Source organism: Amphiprion ocellaris, chromosome 4 (genome assembly GCF_022539595.1).
Source record: "Amphiprion ocellaris isolate individual 3 ecotype Okinawa chromosome 4, ASM2253959v1, whole genome shotgun sequence".
Lineage (NCBI taxonomy): Eukaryota > Metazoa > Chordata > Actinopteri > Pomacentridae > Amphiprion > Amphiprion ocellaris.
The window spans coordinates 27,886,229-27,911,692 of NC_072769.1; the positions used below are offsets into that span (position 1 = coordinate 27,886,229).

Consider the following 25,464-nt stretch of genomic DNA (forward strand, 5'->3'; position numbering starts at 1 on the left):
CTGTAGGATCTCTGAACTAATGATTGAATGAAAAAAAAGGAGTGCAGAGTGAACTAGAAAAAAAATGTGCTGTTTAGGATGCTTCCCCTTCCGTCTGCCCGGCTCTCTGCTCCCTGTGTGTCTCCCCTCCTCACCCCTCACCTGCACATCTTCGCTCACATGACCTTCTCCATCTCCCACGTCCTTCTCCTGCTCCCTCCCCTCTTTACCTCTGTCTGCTCTGCTGGCCCGTCACACCGATATCCTGTGTGCCGCGAGTTTTGATCTCCGCCTTCAATAATGAATGAAAGGATACAATTCGTCAATCACTTCAAACCCATGTAGCCCACAGTAGCCCAAGGTCAGGACAGTGGCAGCTGTCAGAGGGGATGATGGCTAGCATAGACAGGTGTGAGGAGGATATTTGGGCATGTGAGCTTTGGTACAGCGTGGACTGGAAAATTTGACAAAAATGAAGGTGGTTGCAGGGTTGGGGGGGAAGAAGAGAGGACTGAGATTCTCTGAGAGGTGAACTGGGATTTGGATATTAAAACAGAACAATTAGAAGTATGAGAAGTCGGGAGCTGACAGAAAAAGACAGGGAGATGGAGTGGGTTAAGTGATTTTAATGGTTTAATTTCTCAGAAGACCACATGCTTCTTTTTGAATTTGTGTCTCCCTCTGTTTAAATGGGATATCACGCATTTGTGAATATGTATTGGGCCCAGATGTTAAAATGATGGGAAAGGAAGTTGTTCGATAGGTTGTTTAGTAGTTTAATGTAAACATTACATCATAGCAGGTTTGACACCAATTAATAATGAGGGGTCAAGTCTGACAAATAAGAAAATGAGAACAAAATAGTCAAATTGTCAAACCATACAAAGCCCATATGAATTCAAGCACAAAAACAAAACAGCGATGCTCAAACGAACAGACAGACCACAACCCAGTTCAGCATTTAGAATTGTATTAACAAAAACAAATCAGCAATCAGTGTGAATGGATGAATGTGTGTGTTGCAATTGTGAGTTCAGTCCAGTCAGGCGATAGTCCGCCCCAGTTTCCCCACACAGTTCAGTACATCCATCCATCCATCCATCCATCCATCCATCCATCCATCCATCCATTATCTATACACTGCTTGAACCTCATTAGGGGCGCTGGGGGCTGGAGCCTATTCCAGCTGACTTCGGACAAAGTCAGGAGACACCTGGACAGGTCACCAGTCTATCACAGGGCTACACATAGAGACAAACAATCACACTCACATTCACACCTACAGACAATTTAGAGTTGCCAATGCAGCATATTTTTGGACTGTGGGAGGAGAACCTGGGAAAAACCCACACATGCACAGTGAGAATATGCAAACTCCATGCAGAAAGATCCCTGGGAACACGGGGATCTTCTAGCGGCAAGGCGAAAGTGCTAACCACCAAGCCACTGTGCAGCCCCAGTTCAGCCCAGTTTAACTTAAATTACAATTCAGGGGTTCTGTTCTAGGTTTTACTGCAGATTTTTTTTTTTAACACAAAACCAAACAGGAAATCAAATACTGAACCACTCAAAAATCTGTGTCTCTCAGCGCAGTACAATAAGTTAACAGTGACTTCAGTGTGTCTTCAGTATTAATCTACAATGTACAAAATAAAAACTATTTTGTCCTTGCAGAATACCACACATATTTCCAGACAGATAGCAAACAAAAAGAGACCCAGCAGGCTCGACTGCAGAAGTCACATTTGTGTCTATGAGCAGCCGGCTGTGCGACGAGTGCACAGGGACCGTCTGCAAATTGCAAAACCACTAAAACAGCAAAGAGAGACATGACACAGATTTTCAATAATTTAACTCTTATACACTATAGTGTCACCAAAATCACTGCAGCCATCAATTGATAGGCTTAAAATTATGATTTTTAAAAATATATCAGACCAAGTGTTGTAGCATGATCAGCAGGAACCAACTGATGGGTAGATAGAGTGCAATTTTTCTACAGTGCAGAAGAGTGAAATTATTGAATTTTATTACAAATAACCCATCAGAACAATCAGAGCTTATATCTCTCTGCGCTGTGGGCAACTTCATCCAGGTAATTTCTGTGCAACCACAGGTTTTATTTGTTATCTTTATTTAATATTTATTAAAGCTACTTCATCCTTATTTATTTATATGTAAAATGGTCTGTATTTATATAGCGCTTTACTATACCTGAAATGATACCCAAAGCACTTTACATTATACATCACATTCACACATACAGATAGCAGAAGCTGCCAGGCTAGGTGCTAACCACGACCCATCAGGGGCAGTTAGGGGTTCAGTGTCTTGCTCAGGGACACCTCGACATGAGCTCTCCAGGCCAGGGATCGAACCGGCAACCCTCCGGTTACAAGACGGCCACTCTACCCACTGAGCCATACCACCCCACATACGTAGACATGTATTTGTGTTTTCATGGTTGTTATCATCTTTGTAGTTTGATGAACAGGCTAAGTGGTTAACCTCAAACTAACGTGGTTAAATTCACAATAAATCTGTTTTGTTATTGTCTTTATTAACAATGAGCAGTGCTTATGAATATAGATTGAAATAAAACATTTTATTGTGATATGTTTTAGCCCTGGTTTGTGGCAACGTGTGATGAGTGTGGTGAGAGTGATGTAGCCTGCAGTCGTGTTGTCAGATTATCACATTTGAATGCAGTCGTGTTTGTGAAATCTCTCGATATCAGTGTGGATCTAGGTCGCTTGTCTGTGTGTTGTGTGTGTGTGTGTGTGTGTGTGTGTGTGTGTGTGTGTGTGTGTGTGTGTGTGTGTGTGTGTGTGTGTGTGTGTGTGTGTGTGTGTGTGTGTGTGTGTGTGTGTGTGTGTGTGTGTGTGTGTGTGTGTGATGCCCAGTGGCTGTGATGTGAAGGTGGCGTGGTGATCGTGTCCGACAGGTTCAGGAATTTGGTCAACCCGATCACTACATGGTGGTACAAGCGCACGCACACCACCCACTCCACAGTGTCCTCCTTTTCCAGATCTGTCCTACAACTCCAGTCTGATTGATTAATAGCGTGAGTGTAAATAAAAGATTGTCTTCTACCTGCAGGAAGGTTTTTAATGAGTGGATGTAAAGCACTGAGAGGAAGGTAGAGGGAGGGTGAGTCTGGGGGATTAAAAAGCAAGTGAGGAGAGTAAAACAGAGGAGTAATTATAAAGGTGCTTGTTTGTGTGTGTGTCACCAGGACGTAGGGCTGTTTGGTTACAGCAAAAATATCTTAAGGATTATTTTGGTCAATATTGAGATCACGATTATTTAACAGTGGCTTATGCCATTTTTGTTTTACTTTAAAAAAATGTTTTTAACGGTGGCTTTCCCTGAACTACTAATATAATTCAATTTAAAAAAACAAAAAAAAAAAACAGTCAAATAAACCCAACCAGACATAAATCAGGTCATCTGCAAGTGATTTTGCACCAGGTATCATCATGTACTGTGTCTCAGATTCCGACTCTCACAGATGGTTGTTTCGCACCAGTGGCCCCTCAGCTAAGCACTGAATTTCTAAACCAGTGTTTTTCTCTCATAGTGAGCAGATATGAATTAAAAACGCATCATCAGTAGGGTGAAATTCAACTTGCCTCCTGACTTTCTGATTCTACAATTCTACAGTTTCATTTAGCTTTTTAGATAAAAACAACATATATTTGAGAGTGGGTACAACACAAGCAACTCACTTTCCATGTTGTTGTGTCATTGGTCCAGTGCTTGGTGAACGTTCAGACCGGATTCACACCAGACAAAACGAGGGCATCGCTGCGAAACGAAATGTGCCACAATAATTACCGATTATCTCGTTTTCAGCATCGTTGGAAGCCAAAATCATAATTGAAAATCAAATTTGATTAATTGCCCAGCTCTTTTCAGAAGGATTGAGGTGTTTTCACAGTCGTTTACGTGCACAGATTTCTTCAGAGATGAGGCCGCCGTCTCTGTGGGAGGTATTTATTTCACTCCCTCCCAACACGCCAGCTCACCTACTTGCTCCTCCTGCCTGCCTGTCTGCTCATCAGGAGATGGAAGCTGACAGTTGTTTGTGGGTATGTGTGTGTTTCGGTGTGTGTGTGTCCTAGCAGATGTGCCCTGCAGTGTGGCCCACCTCTTAAATGTCACTGATCACAGTCTCTTCCACCTGATTACCCTAACCCTCCCCACCATACCACCTCTGCATCTCCCACCCCTCTGCTTCATCCCTTCTGCCCCATTTATTATCCCCTTTACATCCTCCATCCATGGATCTGCACCACTGTGACCAACATGGCATAACTCCTTCAGACATGTGACGATGAGATGACACATAAAATGCTCTCTTATTGTACCAAAGTAGATTTTTAAACTTTAACGTCTTGTTCAATTAAAGTGCAATGTGTTAAAAACTGACATTTCCAGCCTGATGTCCTGTAGAGACGTATGTAAACACATTCACAAATATATACTCACATGGTTACACTGACATTAATAAATGCCAGAGATGGCAGTAAACTGACATTTCTAAATCGACAGCTCAATCACAGTTTTGCTTAACAGGGGAGTCTTGCTTATACTATATATATATATACACCAGCCAATCACTAAATGAGCACAGGCCAAGATGGCAAATAGCCAAAGCTGATGTAGTTAATTATGCAGATTTGTTTGCTTTCACCCGCTACAATACCTGCATCAAGCATTACAGTATGTTAATGTGAAACCAGACAGAAACAGCTCTTGTTTTCTGATTGCGATTCTCCTCGACGACTTTTTGTTGTCGAGGCTGTTTAGGAATTTCCTACAGAGAAACTCAAGCTCGTTGACTTTGAAGTCTGCATTCAAAGCCCTTTGATTGTATGTACTCGTGTGTGTCTGCATGTGTGTGTGTGATGGCGTTAGCAACATGTCTCCCGGGCTGACATCTGCCAATCAGCGCATCAGGATCAGTCAGTCATCTGCCAGCTCTTCGCAGGCAGCTATCAGTCAAAGCTTGCAGAGACCATGATTGGAGCAGGCAAGGAAGGAGCTCGGGGGCAAGGAGCTGTGATTGGCTGTCTCAGCAGGAAGAGAGGTTAGGCGGGTGTTATCCGGTCCTCAGTGAGAAATGCTTTGTTGTTGTAGGCAGCCTGACATTCAGTAGTCAATTAAAGCAGCTGTCGACTTGAAAAGATACCAGTTTAACTCCTCATCAAAGTTCTGCACTCACTTCCTGTGCGCTGCTCCATCCAACAACAGATGAAGGAGAAGAATCATTTTGTTGTTTTGTACAGACTAGTGTGCAGTACTTCTAGTCCGGGGTAGTTTGGTTCCTCGTGCACTCACCGTCTTACAGTTCAGCGGAGGCCTGCCGGCATCAGTGGGTGATCGTCTGAGCCACTTTGATTTCATCGCAATCAAAGGCAGCAGGTGTTTTCTGCTTAACTGTCATCATCTTTGGTCAGTGGATCGCCTCAGTTAGTCTTCGTAATTAGTGTGTGAGGGATACAGAGAGTTATCTTGTTCAGGGTTTTGTGGGTTTTGCTTTTAGGTCTGACTTGTGCGTCGTCATAGCTGATTGGGCCAAGATAAACTAACCCAGCTGGTGTTGACATTTTGGAGATAAAATCCTACAGTGTCGGCCCTGATGGTTCTAATCGTTTGCCTTTTGATCCAGCTGAGACCCATCATTCTCATTAAAATGATTTTAACATGTTTGATTTTTACGTCTGGAATCAGGCCTGTCAACATCGCTCAGTGGAAGAAATGCAAAAACGATTTTAAATAGAGTATGCCAGTTTGCCATGAGGGAGAATCATTTTAGAATCCAGTTCATCAGCTTTCAGGTCGGAGCCACAGCTCACCTTCACTCACTTCCAGCTCCCTCTGCAGAATTTTATCACCTTTGTCTCTCTTTCCAGCTTTTCATGGAAGTTTTGCATTGTTGGATGTCTGTTTCAACGGAACATTTGAACATTTGAACATTTGTGTTCGCTCGGGATTCAGGTTATGCCTCTAATCATACACTAGCTGTTATCTGGCATGTTGATCTCAGTATTTACTCATTAGTGCAATATGTGCTCCTCTCTGGCTGTCAGGGGGTGTCTAGTTTGCTGAGGTTGAAGTAATGTTCCTTTCTGTCAGCTTTGTGCAGAAAGTATTTCATCAGTGACAATTTTGAGCTATTCTAGCTTCAGAATTTGGATACGTGCGTATGCTTTCACTTGATTTATCTGAACTCTTCAACGGGAAATAAAATCTAATTTCTCAGGCCTTCCACTTTACATTGTTCAATTAATTAGCCCTGTTTTTCAACTTTCTATTCTGACTCGTAGCAACACGCCAAAAACCCAACTCATAATTCTTCCTCTCGCCTCACACACTGTCAGTCCAATTAAGTGCTTTTAAATGCCTGTTGAAACAAGCGCAGGCAGACTTATTAGATTAAAAAGGAATAGAACTCATTTGCACCCCATAATCAAATAGACTGCTGTTACCGTGGAGAAAAAAAATGCTTAGCCATGCAGCTTGTAGGCACTTATTCATAGAAAAATTACTTATAAAGAGACTGAGTTAGTTTTTTCTCCCCTTCAACCCCATGCATCAAAAAAGCTGGGCGAAGGGTGAGTCTGAATGTCTATGTGAGAGAGGGGGTGAGACAGGCTACCAGAGAATCAGTATTCATAGCGACAAGCCAGTTCTGGCAGCCCTGTCTCACAGCAGGGGTTCAGCTCTATGAAGATAAAGTGATTTTTCTGGAGTGAGTGGCCCTAATTTTGACCCGACACACACCCACACTGTATAGGCACAAACACATACTCATATCCAGTAATTAAGCAGGCAGGAAATGAAATCCATAGCTCAACCTTTGTAGCATCCCGGCACTCTCATTCTCTTAAGTCTGAAATGCATTTTACACCACAGGCTTTCCTCTTCGTATCTGAATGCAAACTGGACCACCTGAGAGCCTTTTATCCGTGCTCTTAACAGTTCGTCACCACCTTGACCCTGTGTTGAGGGAGAGAAATTCTCACATCTAACACACAGTAAAATTCTGTATTCATTTTGGAATATTTAAAGCCCCACCATGTAAGAATGATGATTTTTTTCCGGCTCATCTGTAAAGGACGAGTCATTTTGGGCTTAATTTCCACCATGCATTTACTCACTGTAAGAGTGCAGAGGAATGAGGAGGAGAAGGTGGGATCACGGCGGACGATCAGCCCCGGAGCGGTAACCCTGCTCTCCTCCTCTGTCTGTACTTTCTCTTCCCTCTCTCGCCTATCAGCGCGCTCATCTCCCCAGCAAATTGAATTCCTCCCAGAATCTGCCTAAGCAGCTTCATGAGACCGGCCTGAGAGTGGAGACATACACGTGATGCAGCAGGAAAAAAATAAAAAGTGTGTATTTGAGCGTCTCCTTTCCTGACTCTGCAGTCACATTTGAAGGCCAATCTCTCTTTTAGGCAGCTTTCCTCCTGAAGAGTCAAAAGAGGAGACCTTGAGCTGCCTCACTCTCTGACAGAGATGGACCTAGGGAGGAACAAAGCAAAGACAAGGTGGTCCTCAAAGACAGACAGGTGGTTGGGTAGCGGAGCTCATGAGAAAGACAGACAGGTCGGAAAAAAAGGGGAAGACTGCGGGGAAGAGAGAGTGACGTGTTGACATTGAGCGACAGACAGATGGACTGCGAGGAAGACGAGAAGACGAACAGTGTCAGTGAGTGAAACATGCTGTTAGCTGACCTCGTTCTCTCCTCTGTCAGTCTATAGCTCCTAATGGACTGTCTTTAAAGTGCAAAGAAAGGATTAAAGAGCCATACGGAGTGGAGTAGGGTGGCAGGAGTGAAAACGCAACATCCACTATGAGGTATTATGTATGAAAAAAGTGCCATAGATGGTGGTAGGTGTGCCATTATAACTCAGGGTCATATTTGGTGAGGCTTTTAAAGCTCCTGTCTGATGTACACACAAACACTTGTTTGTATTTTTATATTGGCAACAACACTCATTCTGCAAACCCTCCTCCGACCAGAGCTCACACAAGCACATAGTCAGACCTATCTCCACAGCTCTGTGTCAGTGCAGGAGAATGGTCTGGCTGCACCTTATCATTCCACTAAAGGTGTGTGTCTATAGGATCCGTCAGCTTCTCTCTTCCTATTGCTATCCCACAGCTCGCTATCCCATTGTCTCTATGAAATGCCCCATGTCGCAGGTGTATTGCGGTGCGTTTTGAGCTACGTCGCTCCTGAGCTCATTTGCATAAAGTGGACTTGACTTCTACTTTATGCAAATGAAGCTCAGTTAACGAAGGTCCGACGCATTGCAAAACTTTTGTAAAACGTCTAAACAAAAACGATGATAGATTCTGCAACTTCTTTCTTGCCTCAGATACTTTCAGAAATACTTTTTGCTGAACTGTTTTCTTAATAAAAAAGAAAGTTTGCATCTGAGCCACCATGTCGGTCCTATGCTTCTACCGGACTGAAGCTAAAGCAGCTGTCATGTGACCACCTAGTGGTTCACTAGAGCACGCCCACCAAGCAGGTGATATTCAGTTACTGCACATTTCTGTGCGAGAAAAAATGCCCCTGTGAACACACATCATTACTCCTGAAACAAAAGCAGTTGTCCCGGTTAGTGCTAAGTGCAGGATGTAGCAGTGCTTCCCCTGCAAAATACCGGCAGGGACGTCGTTAAGATGAAACATTTGCACGCAGAGAGGCAGGTACTGTTTTTAAAAGGACTAATTCACCAATAGAACCAAGCAGGCCTGGTGTACTGCAAAAAACGTACTATTTGTAGTGTGTAGCTTGCTGCTTGGAAGCTGCTGTTGTTTCCCACAGCAAAGGGGATTCTGAAAACAGCCATTTGCAGATGTGAACGCAGCCTTGTCTTCACAAAATGATGTTCCTATATGACTAAACCAGTTTCCCAATTAAGTTTTGGAGGGAAACAGGTTTGCTGCTGGATTATGTTTGTAACTTCATAAATATGTTCCTGTTCAACATATTTATGTCATGTATTTTTATTTTAGATGAGATGGGACTTGTCGCCCTGATTATCTAGAAAATGCAAGAGAAGCTTCAAACATGCAGCAAAAGGGTCGTATTTTTACCTAATTGCAGTATTTTTCAAGTATTTTTGGTAGCTACATGTAACCAAGCATGCAGTCATCACTGTGAACGTGTCAACCGTAGTGTGATAGTAGTTTTGGTGCCTAAATCAAACCAAAAAGCGAGAGAATGACTTCGCAAGAGATTAAATACATTTATTTAAAACCATAGTTGAGAATGCAGTTTGCTTGCATTGAAACATGATTGGATAGAGCCAGCTGGGAGTGTGGCTTTTCTTCTTTCTTCTTTTCAGGCTGCAAACTTTAAAGACTTACACGAAGATGCACTTTCTGATCTATGCAGAAAGAAAAGAAGTGAGGGGATGGTTGCTTCTCATATTTTTGGGGTCTGTAGAAACCAAAAATTGGATTTTGCATAATGTGGCTCCTTCAGCAACTTTCAATCAGCCATTCGAAGGTGAAAACTGGCCAAAATATCTTCACTTTCAAGGTCTATACCTCAGCCTGATCCTCACAAGTGTGCAGCTACACACAGTCTCCCTCTCTGACACATACACACAGCAGGCAGACAGCATTGAATTATAGAGCTGGTCAGCAGTATGACATTGGAGTCTGCATTGCCAGCCGTTGTTGTGTAGAAGCAGAATATTCCAAATAAATCCTTAGGCTCACTCACAAACACTCCCACCGTGGCTCGTGTCTCAGATGGAACACCTCCCTCTTGTGCAGCGAACAGGCAGCTATCAATCTGGAAGAAAGAAGGAGAGAGTGAAACAGTGGGAAGTAGAGGAAGAGGAAAGGAGAAAAAATGTGGCCCTGAGACATCCACTGGGAAAAAAGAATAAAGAAGGGACCAGAGACAATGGAGACGAAGTGAGAGGGCTGCAGGAGATACAGAAATGAGAAAGTTGACACGGCAGGGAGGAGAGACAATCCAGTTGACAGCAGAAGGAGAGAGATGGAGGGAATGTAAAACTCTATATTAGAGTTACGGACCTGTCCATATTTACTGTAGCAAGCAGACAGATTTGCCTCCTTCACAGTTTTTGTGTGTATGCATACTTAAACCAGCCCAAAGCCCAGATGCTGATTTTTGTTCACACTGACAGATCCAGCAGCTAGTGGCCGTGGACAGTCTCTTTACCCTTGATGCCTCTATGCTGTGTGATGATGGGCCAGGTCTGAATGCCTGAGCCAAGTGTTAAAGACTGGATGGCATTGTTTAGACAGCAGCTGCAGCTGAGCCGCTCAGAAAATGTTCCTTGTAAGGCAGTGCAAATGATTTCAACAGTCTTACCACCAGATTCAACCTGGACGCTGAGAGTGACTGTAAAATGCAGTCGTCTCAAATCTCTGCTTGGATCCATGGCCGTTTAGCAGTTCAATATATACTATAAGTCTTTATTTCCTGATAGAATTTCCACAAGGGACTGAATGAGGTATCTAGAGGAAAATAATATCAGTCGAGGTGTAGAACCGGATGCACGTAGAATTTAGAATGCAACGAACTCAACTGGGCAACTTCATCATCGTCATCTGTACTGATGAAGAAAATGGCACATCTTTTGCTACAGATACCTTCTAGTGTCACTCCTTCATTCCATTATCCACTGTTATTGATAATTTTCTTACCTCTTTGTTGTTTCCAGACCCATTGACTCCATCACCATTTGTCATTAATTAGCAACTACACTACCGTTCAAAAGTTTGGGGTCACCCAGACAATTTCATGTTTTCCATGAAAACTCACACTTTTATTCATGTGCTAACATAATTGCACAAGGGTTTTCTAATCATCAGTTAGCCTTTCAACACCATTAGCTAACACAATGTAGCATTAGAACACAGGAGTGATGGTTGCTGGAAATGTTCCTCTGTACCCCTATGGAGATATTCCATTAAAAATCAGCCGTTTCCAGCTAGAATAGTCATTTCATAATTTAATGTTATCTTCATTGAAAAAAACTGCTTGTCTTTCAACAATAAGGACATTTTGCAAACTGACCAGTGTTCTTTTTGTATTTACATACTGTAAACTGTCTGACCAACCGTATACATTGTTTTACTCTGTAAATGTTCCAGGTCATCTTACCTTCACAGACTCACGCTCTGTGTTGGGAATACTCTGGCCTAGTTTATACCTGTTGACAAATAAAGATTAAGCATGTTAAATTCCTAATTGTTATTATTGTATTGCTAAGTTATTTAGGTTTTTTTTTTTGAAGCATGCTCAGCAAGCAAATCATTATGAAAGAACATAACTAGAATGTCCTTGAACTAATTACAATTTTAAAAAATTCAAATCAAAGGAAAAACTGAATTGAAAACCAAGAAAAATTTAAGCAAAACATTATGATTGCTGGTGTTGCTTTCAATTGTTTCTGTACAACAGAGTTCAGTATAATATCTGTTTGTGTTGTCTTTGATTTGTGCTTAAACTAAGATCGACTTGATCTGTGTGCAACAGGCCAGGTTAAACCCCCGGCCAAAGTATACTTCAGCTTGGCCCAATTTATACCCCGGGGGCTGAAATAACCTAGCCCAGAATATACCCTTCCAGGCTAAAATACATCCCACGTAATATGAGATTACATCAATCAAATGAATTTTATCTTAATTTAAGCACAAATCAATGGAACTAAATCAAACATGTAGGCAAACTAGAGCTGCACGGTGGATCGCTGGCTTACGCTGTGGCCTTGCAGCTGTAAGAACTTCTGCATGGACTTTGCATGTTCTCCCTGTGCATGCGTGGGTTTTCTCCAGGTTCTCCAGCTTCCTCCCACAGTCCAAAAACATGCTGAGGTTAATTGGTGATTCTAAATTGTCCGTAAGTGTGAATGTGAAAGTGTTTGCTAGTCTCTCTGTGTAACCCTGTGACAGACTGGTGACCTATCCAGGGTGTCCCCTGCCTTCACCCTGTCAGCTGGAACAGACTCCAGCCCCTCTGTGACCCTAATGAGGTTTAAGCGGTGTATAGATAATAGACGGATGGATTTTAGGCAAAATAAACTATGAGATGTTATGCTGATGTAATGGTTTATTCATGGGGCACAAATCAAGCCAATCTTAATTTAAGCACAATACAAAGGTAAAATAAATAGATATTGTACTGAAATCACTTATACAGCAACATTTGAAATTCACAACAGCCAATGTTGATCTCCTTTGGTAATGTTTTGCTTACAGTGTAATTTCATATTAGTATGCTATTCAGATTTTCCTTTGATTTTAACTTTTTAAATTGCAGTTAGCACAAGGACATTCTAGTTATGGTCTTTCATAATGATTTGTTTGCTAAGCATACCTCTCTGTAAACAAAACAAAACAAACAAAAATGAAATAACTTAACAATTAAGAGTTTAACATGCTTAATCCTTTATGTGTCAACAGGTATAAACTGGCCTAGGCCAGAGTATACCCCGGGGTATACTTTGGCCAAGGTCAGTTTATACCCAGGCCGGGGGGTTATTCTGGCCTGTTACACCTGTATACTAATAATCACCCCACTACAGCAAACTTGGAATGAGGACTTTGGGTAAATTTCTTCAACTGTACTTTTTTGACGGATGGACTGCATGTCCAGTCTCATTTTTTAAACATTCAGATGTGGAACTGGCTGTGAACTGAAGGTTGACCTTTGCCTTCATGCAGAAGTTGAAGTGCAATGTACACCGACATTAGATATGCTTTCAGTAACGCCAGCAACACAGCAGATGCTCTGTGCAGGCAGAAGTAGTCAAGTTACGGTGTGTCTTTCCAGGGAGTAAATGTGATGGAATTGGTGCTTTTCTGGACCATTGATGCACATCAGTGCTGGGAAATAGGACGTGCCGATGCGGTGATGCATGTTGTCATGCACACGCTCCTGGTGTGTGGGCTTACGTAGAAAACAAAACGCTGTGCAAGTGTTTTGGAATGCATCATGTGCCATAGCTGCGTCGCCCCTAAGGTCATACATTTATATCCAGCGATATATTAAAAGCTATTTCATGATTTATAGCATTGTTAACATTAAATATGGCATACCAAGGACATTTAGGTCAGAACTTCTATTTAGTAAAAAATCATTAGAGTGAGAATTCAGAACACGTTCCCACAAATACAGTCATGTTTCTTACATAAAAATAGGAAGGTTTCTGAAACTTTCTAGAAGATTTTTGAGAGGAAAACTTTTAAGTGTGTGTGTAGATTTTAGTCCGACAGACAAGAGCAGGGAACAAGTACATCTAAGTAAATACAGCTGGAGATCTTTTATTGGTGCTATATGAAGAAATTTTCATATATGATCTGACATTTGCTAAATGGCATCTGAAAACATTGCTACACAATTTGAAGACTGCAGTCCAACTTAGTACACAAATTCTGGCAAACAGTGTTGTGTCAGTGTCTTTTTCCAACCAGTCTTAGATGCAAAATATGTATTTTTTTTTTGTCATTTCTGTGCTGCTAAATATGTTAAATAAATATGAAATCTGAAATTTGCTGTGTTGTCGAAGAATGCAGATTTGTTCAAATAACAAAAATAACATCCCTTTCTTTCCGCGTCTCCGTCTGTTTGTCAGAAGTGGCTCCCTACCTACGAGGGGGTGGACTGGGGCAGCAGGTGGTGCTGGAAGGAAACCGGCTGGTGCTGACCTGCCTGGCTGGAGGCAGCTGGCCTCTGCAGTACCGCTGGACTCTCAACAACAGCAACATCACAGACTGGACACCACAGTACAGGTCAGCTGGCACCTACTGCCTGGTTATGTGCCTTTTTGTCATGGATATGTCTGTTGTTTCTAAGTGCACGCCTGCCTCTCTTCACGTCCTTTCTTCCTCCTCTTTTTCATCGTGTTCAGTCATGCCTACAACATGTACAAACAGCTGCAACGCGAGAGCCAGTGATGGAGTGTGTTTAGAGAAGGTCACAACATTTAGACAGCACAGCCAAAGTGAGATTAATAATTACATTAGCGCCATAAATATGTATATGGTCTGGGGAAAGAAGAGGAGAACTAATCAATATGTCTGAGCTATTTCTTTGCTTTTCTCCCTGTACCTCTCTTCTTGTCTTTCTCTGTCCCAGTGTGTGCTGGTTGGTAAGAACTAAGCAGTCCCTCTCGGCAAAACTGCAGCTGTGAAACAAAATTGTTTTTCACATCATTCAGAAATAGAGAGAATCTTGGGAATGCGTACACACCGAGGGAGGAGGAGGTTGAGCCAGCATTTTGTAGGCAGTCGCTGCTCGAGCCAGGAGGCGTTGTGTAGCTCTGGACCGCTCTCAGCGTTCTGGCTACTTTAGTTCAGTGAGGCTGGGGCGATGCTGAATTGGCAGGGTGCTGCATGCGTGCGTGTATGTGACCATCTGGAATTTTAAGCCTCATTTTAATGTTATACCTTCACAAATGATGCATTTCCATTTTTTTTGCTGTTAGTTGAATGCAGGCCTGTAGTGTGGGACACTGAACCTCATTTGTTTATTCCGTTGCTGTGCACGGTTCCTTACTGCCACTGGTGTGTAAAAATGTGTGTGTGCACTTGTGTTACTCATGTTGTGGGGACATAGTCTGTTTAGGAGTCACATAAGGACTCGCCTTCCTTTTGGTAAATGAAAAGTAAGTCCCATAATGTAAACATTGACGTATTGGGGCGAAGACTTGGTTTCAAACGCATGTTATTTTTATTTAAATCACCAAAATTCCACCTTTTTTCATAGCAAGAACCTGTAAAAACAGTAAAAAACATATGATGTCCAACTTTCCAATGGTTCTTGAACTAATCATGTGTGACTTTAGGTTTTGTCAGGAAAAGTCATCACATCTACACTAAAACTTGGGATATTTCTTCTCAATCATTTAGTACTACATGTCTTATTTATGCATTTGTCAAAGTTAAACCACTTGCAGTAACCAAATTCTAAAAAAAAAAAAAAAAATTCTGCAGTGCTGCCGTTAGTAATTCAAATGTAAGAAACATCTTATGTCTAACTTTTTGATGGTTCTTGAACTAAGTTGTTTTGTCAGGAAGCGCAATCACATTACGCTCAAATTTTGATATTTTCTCAAAATCACTTTATCCTACATGTCTTATTTAAACATTTGCCAAAGTTAAACCATTTACAGTAACCAAATTGTATAAAAAACACTAACAATCTGGTGCCGTTAGTAACTCACCTCCAACAGTCATATGACGGGAAAAATCCAGAACTTTTTGGCTGAACTGCAGACTGTGCTTATACAAAGAATGAAATATAAGTAAAAATAAGTATAATATCTATAGTATGTTGATCCACCATTTTTCTATGTATGGGTAGCACCTGTGGGCACTTGACAAAATGTTGTACATGTTGACTTCAGGTTTTTTCAGTTTTTGTAAAGATAAATAATCAAAGAAATCAACTTTTTAAAAACTTTGTTATACTGCACAATTAAAAACTTTCTGAGTTGTCTTTACTTCTATCTGTAGTTGTGCAGTTTCCATAGAAATGTTGGACTTTATAGTGCAGTGAAAACTAAGCCCACAGTAAATAAAAATGGAACATGAGCAAATAACTTGAAGGTCAAAGGACTAAAGTTATGGTTGGGCGAGTAGAGTAAGTAGTTAGTTCGGCCCATCGCTCCTCCTGGAGCATAGACCGCAGACAACAGTCCACCAGAGTGCTCTGTCCTGTTTACCCAGTAGGGTAAATGTTAAGAAAATAATCTAAGTCAGTCAGTAATGTCCTCTGAAATGATGGAAATCTGGCTTTGTGTGTGTGAATGGCTGAATGGGAGACACGTTTTGAAGAAATCTGAATAAAAGCACTATATAAATGCAGCTCATTGCGTTTTCCACATAAATTCTGAGAATAATTCTGACCTATACAGAGGAACACAATTGGTTCCTTTCCCGGCATCCTTTTTAGAATATTTGACTTTTCTTTACCTCCTGTGCTGGTTAATGTACTGGACAGCAATGAATTCAGATTAGTAGCTCGGTATGTGAAAATGATTTACATTAATGGACACTTCAGCCGCGTTTCTTTTTTCATTGTCAGTTCAACTACTGCAGCCTCTACTGTCTACATATAGTTTGGGAATGGGGGGAAGACACATCAGCAGACCAAGTTAGACTTTCAAAAGAAGAAATATTTGCATTGTTTTCAGTTGACCAGATCATTTCAATGTCTGCAAAACATTTTTTTTTCCACAAAGAACATTTTCTGTAGCCAAATCCTGTGCCAGTTACCGGCGAAGTGAGTTATACTTAATGGGATCAGAGACAAGAGAAACAGCTGAATCAGTAGTTAGAACATTTAGATGTGTCCCCCCTTAATAAAAACAACAAAAAAGCAAAATACTTTTATGAACTATATATTACTTATAGGCACAACAATGTGTCTGACAGAGGTGGGTCTGTTTTCTGCAGTATATCAAACACCAATATGTGTGTTTTGATTTCAGTGTTTTGAGCATTAACCAAAAACTTGCAAAGTTCCAGGTATTTCTAAACTCATTAGCATTTATTATTTTTTCAGAATAAATAGAATAAATACTTGAAAGCAGTATAGAATGCCTGACAGTCTTACACAATTGTACTCCTTTGCATTTTGAATTGCCAGTTGCTGGCTGCATTTTGTGTTTAAATTTACATAAATAATGACATTTCCACAATGAATTGATGCAGAAAAAGCTCAAATTGGTGCATATCAACTGACAAAAATTCAGGAAATGAAATGTTGGAGGCTCAAAATTTTCAGAGGGAAGAATTCCCAGAATGTGTCCCCCTCCAGTGTTCAAATGAAATCAATGCCAAGGCTTAATAGAGTGTAATATAATAATACTCCTAGTTTCATAATGACAGAAAGCCTGTTGATAATTAATTTAAACATACATTTTTGGTTCAGTTTTATATCAAACACAAGTTTACAGTAAAATTCTATATTCACAGTCTTATTCAGTGTAGTCTTAAATCACATCATCATGCATTGTAATAGTTCCTCCGTTATTTATCAGGTGGTAACATCTGAAGCTGAAAAATGATGTCACTGTACCAAAAACTGCAGTTCCTTAAATGTCCACTTCAGGCTTAAAAAGCGAGTCAGTCTTCATAGACCACCATGTTAAAATGTGTATCTTTACAGCAGAAATAAACAGCCTGGTGAAAAAACAGGTTCAGTCTTAAGCTACAACTCCTGGCAAAAATTATGGAATCACCAGTCTTGGAGGGTGTTACTTCAGTTGTTTAAGTTTTTAGAAAAAAAAGTAGATCACACACATGCCACAAAACTAAAGTCATTTAAAATGGCAACTTTATGGCTTCAGGAAACACTAAAAGAAATCAAGAAAAAAAACTGTGGTAGTCAATAACAATTGCTTTTTTACATCAAGCAGAAGAAATAAAATATTGACTCGTTAAGTCCATGGCTTAGAGACTGCAAGCTGTTTTAAAAGCCAGAAGTGGTGCAACAAAGTACTAGTGGTGTGTTGTAGTGCTTTTTTGTTTGTTTTTCACGATTCCATAATTTTTTCCTCAGAATAGCGTGATTCCATAATTTTTTCCCTCTGCTTGATCTGAAAAAGCAATTGTTCTTCCATCTTTATATACAGTTTATATACAGTCTAAAGATTGACTGATATGATAGTGATGTTTGTGTATCTGTCAGACTATAAACCTCTGGATGTTGGAGGACAAACACCAGGTATGTATGCAGAATGTAGACTAACGTATTTTAGTAATGTTAATAATAAAACTGTAAACCATCCATCCCTGTTTATGAGGTGTCCTCATGAAAGTTTAATATTTTTTCAGCAATCAGTTTCTGAACTTTTTGTGGATCCACTGATAGAAGTGAGAATGAGACGCTTCAGTTCATCACAAACTACAGCTGTCAATAAATCAGCCGCTCTAAAACATTAAAAAAAAGATGTATAATGACTCACAAACCTGAATATGTCTACACAGTAACTTTTTTAATATTGAAACATGAACATGCAAGGCTGTGTTATTATATCTGTTCCATTTCGTTGTTTTTCACGGTGAAAATAACCGAAGCAGATGAACTGAGGCGGTGACGTCATCAAATACGCTGGTGGTCCAATTGCACTTTAGCCTCGATGTGTTTCGCCTCGACGTTCTCGCAAGTTCATTCTCGCCTAGTACACGAGTACAAACTTGCGTACTTAGAATTGAGAAACGGCTTATTTTTCGTCTCTGGCTCCAAAAATCCAAGATGTCAACCAGGAAGTAGCAAAATCCTGGCTTCATTTTCTCCGTGTAGAAACCAACGGGTGACATCACGGTAGCTACGGCCATCTTTATATACAGTCTATGGTCATGACGAGCGATGCGTGCTTCGTTGCGTCGGTCATGCTTTTCATTTACGTTGTATTGCTAAAGTTGTGCTAACCTAGCTTAAGTTACTCCCTGTCTGTTTATGTTCGGAATAGCCTAGCATAGCGTTAGCTAACAGCTTGAAAGCCAGTAAGTAAATGCAGAAATTACATAAGTGTACAAAATATTTGAGAGTAGCTACAGAACGACCGTTCATCACTCCGTAAGCTGTGTATTGAGGCGCGTTTAAGGAGGCCCGAAAAGTTAAAATGATCAACATTACTGTCTGTCTTCAGCAACCGTCATGATGTCATGTCACTCCTAGTTTCAGTTTGACAGAAAATACTATAACGGGACACAGTCTGTAACAGCAGCTCACTGTGTGTGTTGTTATGGAGTAACATTAGTGTCGGACTATTTGTGACCATTATTACTATTACCATTATTATTATTACTATTAGTGACCATTATATATTTGAAATGCAACTCTGTCAAAGATGACATGTTTTGACATCTGAGAAAGTCTCTGGTTTTTATTTTGGTTCATATGAGTCCTGACCTAATGGCAAAGAAAATAATGGAGTAGAGAAAATGTAATTTAATGTCAAAGGGCATCAGAGGGCTATAAAAATAATGTTTTGCCAGTAGCTTCACCTGTACTATAACTTACCTCTAATTTGCAGCAATACAGTCAATATTAGTCTATGAATCACATGGATGCTACAGGGAGAGTTGTAGCAGTCAGTGCTGTCTAACTGTAAAAACTGATGGGAAATTTTCGTCTGAAATCAGACAAAGAAACTTTCAGTTCACATGCAAGGCTCAGAGTGCACGAGGAAAACTGACTGAGAAATAATTATATTGTCAACATTGGGCTCTGTGTTTAGTGCTAAATATAAAGAAAAACTTGTTGGATTAAAAAAAAAAAAAAAAACAAACAAAAAAAAAACAGCGATAGGCCACCGCTAGCGGCTATTAAAGAAACCTAATGGAACACAGACAGAGATCCAGCATGAGGAAGAGTCCAATATCAAAATCTGTTTCAGGATCAGAGCTGCTGTGTAATGTGTCATTCTTGATTCAGATAGAATTGTGTGTGTGAGTCTTTGATGTACATGTGTGTGTTGGTGTGTGTTGGTGTGTGCGTGTGCGTGTGTGTGGGGGTTTGTGTATGTTGGCAGCACACACTGACAGCCTGGGAGTTAAATACTTGGCTGTCCTGTTATTCATAATGAGCCCCAAAGCGATGTCCAGTTTTACTGTGTCTATCCGGTTAGTGTGTAGCATGTGTGTGCACGCCGGTGTCCGTGCATGTGTGTCTATGCGTTAGTGTGTTGGTCCAGCAAGTCTCCAACCTAGATGCTATGCCAAGCTTCCCATTAGTGAAGCACAGTCCATTAAAACCCTATTACCAATGCCTCTCAGAAAAAAAAAGTCAAAAGCATTCTCATATACAACACACACGCACATACGTGTAGACACACGCTGTAGACTGTCCGCCTTCCCTTCTATTTTTGGGAAACTTTTACAACATTTTGGTCCATTCCATTCTCTTAGATCCTGGTCATAGAGGAAATTTAAAAAGCGAACACATACGGACAAGCAGACTTTCTCTCTGTTCTGTCTCGCCTGTCATCAAACCTCACTCACATTTTGCCCGCTTTTATATTCATTTACAGTTTAGAGGATGAACACACCCTCATTCTCATCTTCTCTGTGTCTTTAGGTTGTCCATGCCGTCTCTGAAGAGGACTGATGCTGGCCTGTATCAGTGTATCGTGAGGAACAGGATGGGAGCAGTAATACAAAGGAAAACAGAGGTGCAGGTGGCCTGTAAGTACACACAGAATCACACACTTGGTGATACAACAGCACCAATGTTTTTAATGGCATTGTTGTTTAGAAGAAAAATTTAACCTGCAGCAACTTTGCTCTCACCAGCAAGTCGCTTACCTAATTAAGTGAAATCCCAAATCTACTAATGAATGTAATAATTTTTTGTTATAATTGAAAAGAAAAGGACACCAAGGGTTCCTCTCCAACTGCAATTTCAATTCAGTCAGACTAACGTGTTAATGTAATATGTGGTAAATATTAAAAATTACCAAGCTTAATCCAGAAATGAAACACAAGTGACATTTTTAAGACTAATGGCCTGGTCGCAGCAGCATCTAAAATGGAAAATATTCAGTTATTTTCAGGGGAATCCCTCCTTTGGTAAACTTTGGGCATGTAAATTTGTGCCACTGAGCAACAGCAAGCTGTCTGGACAGTGTTGACCTCTGTGGGGATGGAGTCTAATATTCACCGTTCAATCAAGCCTCCTCTGTTTGAGTCTGGACTGTTGCTGCTGGTACTGAGACATCTTTGAATAAACTATTTGTTCATTAGACTGTTAACAGCGAAGCTAATTAGCTCACTGACTGATGAATGCTAGGCTTGGTGGCTCTGAGAGCTTTTCCACTCAATTTTGTTCAATCCTGACAACAAAAACAGATTAACAGAAAAACAGAAAGCAGCTCCGAAAACTTTTGTGACTATAGCAGAGATGTCAAAGTCATTTTAGTTCAGCCCAATTTCATCTCAAGTGGGGAGGACCAGTACAATTGGAGCATAACAACCTATAAATAACCACAACTCCAAATATTTCCTTTTGTTTTAGTGCTAAATAGTTCATTCTGAAAATGATTTATTATTTAATGAAGTGTCTTTTTACAAAATACTATGAACAATATGAAATTTCTCAAGAAAAATAAGTTCAATTTCAACAATATTATGCCTCAGTTTATTATTTGCACATTGCAACTTACAGATCACAGTATCTACAAAGGCACAAAACATTTAGTCATCTGGAACTGAACGATATAGCATTTTACTTTATGTACAAAACAGCTTGTCAAGATCGAGAAATTATTTTAAATTTACATTAATTTCCACATCTGTGTAGTAATCCTGGCCACCTGAACAGGATGAAGGTTAAGTTACCCTGCTTTGAAATGTATAAAAATTATACATAAAAAATAGATGAAAGTTGTCACAGTGCATGAACAAAAAGGTTCCACCAAACCAAACTCTTTTGTACTGAAACTGCTGATTGACCTTACAATGCACAGTGTTCATTGTCTTCAAATGTTTTCACAGTAATGACTCATTAAAATGTTAATTTAATAGGTTTAGACTTTGGTTTGGACGGAATTAAACAACAGACAGTTTTATAAAATGAAAATCAGTATAAGACTCTCAACAGTAATGGAATGTATCTGTAGTACATTTATTCTAATACTGTAGTTAAGTGCAAATTTAAGGTTCTACTTCTTTTCTGGTTGCCAAGGAAACGGTCTATCTTAAAATATTGAATGTAATCAACTAAAAGGGTATCCTACTTTTTGCATTACATGCGACACATGACAGTTTTAAGCTACAGAACAGTATATGAAGTTGGTAACATTCTCTGAACCTTAAACATCTACAGCATAAGAAAGCATCCACATAGGTGTAGCAGTAATATTCAAAACATTATTTAATAGGAAGAACACACAAGTCATGTCCCAATTCAGCAGCTGCATCTAAGCGTTTGTTTATGAGACACTCAAATACGACGGACTTCTTGCTTCCTTTGTTGCCTCCCGTAGCCTGTTGTTTAGCAACCTGGACGACGTTGTAATTTTCCTTTTTTTCTTCTTTTTCAGTTGAAATGGATCCTGAAGTTGTGATCTTTGTTTTTAGTATTTTTTATGCACTTGATGAACTTGAGGTGCTTGTACTGTGTGGTTGTACCGGACTAAACTGTTTGAAAAACAAGACGCGCTCACAGCTTTCTTACATGTGTTAGCATTCACACTAATATGAACTTAAAATATAAAATCACCATGATCTCACCAAAATATGACTCAACACTGAAGCTGTACAACTGGAAAGTTTTAAAATGTGGCGGCCCACATCAATAACATCGCGTAACTTAGTCAAAGTTTTAGAAATCTGTTGGGTTTTGAACATCTGTATCGTTAGCTATTGGACTGAGCTGTAACAGCCGACTAGTTGTCACCAATTAAAATAATATGCAACCGCTTTCAGAATCGATTATTTAGCTTGAGTAGTTTTTCAAGAAAAAACTGCAGCTTCTTCATTGTGAATGATTTCTTTAGAACTCTAATTTTCTGCCGCTGATGAATCCATCGTTTCAGTAAAGTTGTGAGCAGTTAAAACTTCGGCTGTTGATCGAACCGTCACCAGTGAATCTTGGGATATGTTTGGCTGCAAAGGATCCACCTGATGCATCTTTTGCGATGAGGAAAAGAATGCATTCGAAGGAGTCTTCACGTCTTAATGAAATGGGACGGCCTTTGTCGCACCGCTTCAAAAGCAGCCTTCAAAGCCTATGAGTTTGGACGCAGCTACAGAACATTGTTGTGCAGAATAAGTATTGATGCATTCAAACTAAATACTTGTTTGTCTTACATTTTGACACTTACTTACATACTTTTACCTAACTAAGGGATTAATTAATACAGGACTTTCTTATTCATAGTAAGAGTTAAATAATACCACCCACAGTGATTTGATTGGTCTGACCTTTTAAAAAATTGATTCTAACTGGACGCAAACTGTGAGCATTCAGTGTCACGCTAATAGCTGGTATGTGAAGAACAAAGTGTATTTGGGTGAACTATGCATAATAAATGTCGTCTGATACGTTGGTATTGATGCAAATGTTCTTTGTCTGTCTCTCTTCCCTCAAGTTTTGGAGAACGTCTCTGCTGAGGAGCAAAGAAAGACGGTGACTCAGGGCCGAGCCGCCATCATCAACCCGCCGCCTCTTGTTTCCTTCCCACGACCGCTGGTCACATGGTACAAGGATGGACACAAGATCATCCCCAACAACCGAATGTAAGTGGCTCTTTTACTTCCTGCCTCTTTCCAGCGCCCGCATGTGTTTATATGCAGGCTCAAGAGTAAAAAGTGTGTCTCACGAAACACCACTCGAGATAAAATTTTAATTTTATAGTTCTTATTCCTCAGTTGTATATTAATTAGTGTGCTACAGATGCTCTTTTTAATCCCCACACGTCAGTAGTTATAAATAATAGGCTATTTAGATAACTGACCCTTTTCATCACAATAGACTTTATCAAGAAAAGATAAAATGGACTTTTCAGTGATTCAAATCTACAAGGTTATTAAGTGGTTTTATGTGCACGGGAGACATTCTTTTATGTTAATTGTACAGCGAAGATATGAGGGTGTCTGGATGTGTTGTGTAAGCTGTATTTCACTGCCTGTCGCTTGATGCCATTGTCTGACTCCTTTGAAATGCCTGCAATTTGCATATTATTTCTTAGTTGCAACAGATATCCCTGTCACTGTCATTATTTAGGAAAATGCTCGTACAGTGTGTTAATAATGCAGGTATTCAGAGCAGCGAGTGGGCTTGCTGTGAAAGGTTTTCAAAGTAATGTGCTATAGATTCAGACAGTACCTTAAATTATGTAGCTTTTAAAATCTACTCATCAATGAAAGTAGGTGTTGAGATTGAGACCCTCAGTGCTTTTATTAGACTGTGCTCGCACTCTGAGATAACTAACTACCCATTAAGAACACTAACTGCTCCCCGATGTGTTATTGCGCGAAATTGTCTGTGGCCTTGTTGTACACGTAAACGGCCAGACAGCAACTTTTTCACTCTTTAATGACAGTCACCACCTCAAAAGTGCTTTTTAGAGAGCTTTGTAGAGTCAGGTTACATAAGCAGTTTTTTTTGGTTTCTGGTTCACATCAAGTTTGACTTTGCTTTTTAATTTGAATGAACATGGATAATGTTCTCCTGTTAACTTAATGGGGCTTCATTAAGTGTAGCTTAATGACAGTGGACTGCAGTTATTTTCCTACTCAAGATGCTACCTGCATTGAAAGTGTTTACTGTCGGAGCATCACCACTGCACCATTAGCCTCCTTCAGCTGCTATCTGTGAAAAAGAGAAAACGACTAGTCCTTGTTGTTGTTGCTGATTATTCCATGACACCAGCCTATTTACACGTTTTACTCACTGTATGTATATATATATATGTGTGTATATATATATATATATATATATATATATATATATATATAAAATGTTTTTCAATTTAAATAAATGCTGGTTGACGACTGAATGGATCGATAGACATATACGTGAACTTAAACAACGAGATTGTTGCTGTTTCATTCATTTATCTGTGTATTTTTCATGTCTACCACATTCGCAGATTACTGCAAACTCAAAGTGTAGTGATTATATTCAGCATTTTAGATTTTTTAGTAAACTCAAACACTTTCAGTGTCTCGAAAAGTGGTCTATTATGGGATGACTACACCATTTGCCAGTATCTGACATTAGCTCTGGTACTAACAGCTACATGTTTTGCATGACGTGGTGCCGTGGGCTTGAAGTGCTGCGGTGATAAGTAAACTATTTGTTGCACAATTTGCACACAACCAGGCTTTTATCCAAGCTGCCATCAGGAAGATTTTTAAAAGAAAACTTTCCGCCCAACAAACTCAATGTGGTCTCGTCTTCCTTCACTGTTCAGCCAGCTTTCTTGTGCTGACGTCACTCCTGTGTATCTTCTTCACGGCTGGAAAACAGACTTGAGGTTCATTACCGCCACCTACTAGGCTGGAGTGTTCATCAGTGTTACCGGTGTGCCAGAAATTAGGGAACTGAGAAAAGTGCGACTAAATGCATTATTTTTTTTAACACGTTGAAGTCCTAGTCCTAATACATATTTTAATTGCCTATTATTTTGCGTGTATTCATTGAGTTAGGGTTAATGTAATTTCGTTTCCTCTGTAGCAGTTCATTGATATCATAAATGCAACACACTATAGTTTTTTTATACCGTATTTTTCGGACTATAAGTCAGAGTATAAGTCGCACCAATCAAAAAATGCATCATGAAGAAGAAAAAAAACATATAAGTCGCACTGGACTATAAGTCACATTTTTTTGGGAAATTTATTTTACAAAATCCGAGACCAAGAACAGATATTTCATCTTGAAAGGCAAGTTATAATAATAACAATAGAATAAAGAACAACAGGCTGAATAGGTGTATGGTATGTTAATGTAGCATATTAACAG

General features: G+C 40.0%; 1 protein-coding gene across 4 annotated transcripts in view; it reads left to right on the forward strand.

Moving 5' to 3' along the window:
- Positions 1–25,464, forward strand: part of sdk1b (sidekick cell adhesion molecule 1b) — a 296,949-nt gene that overhangs the window by 92,231 nt on the left and 179,254 nt on the right. For all 4 annotated transcript variants that reach the window (XM_055009968.1, XM_055009969.1, XM_035943818.2 and 1 more), the window contains exons 2-4: positions 13,619–13,775; positions 20,074–20,180; positions 23,087–23,234. In XM_055009968.1, coding sequence (XP_054865943.1) covers positions 13,619–13,775; positions 20,074–20,180; positions 23,087–23,234 — 412 coding nt within the window. The remainder of the gene's footprint in view (positions 1–13,618; positions 13,776–20,073; positions 20,181–23,086; positions 23,235–25,464) is intronic.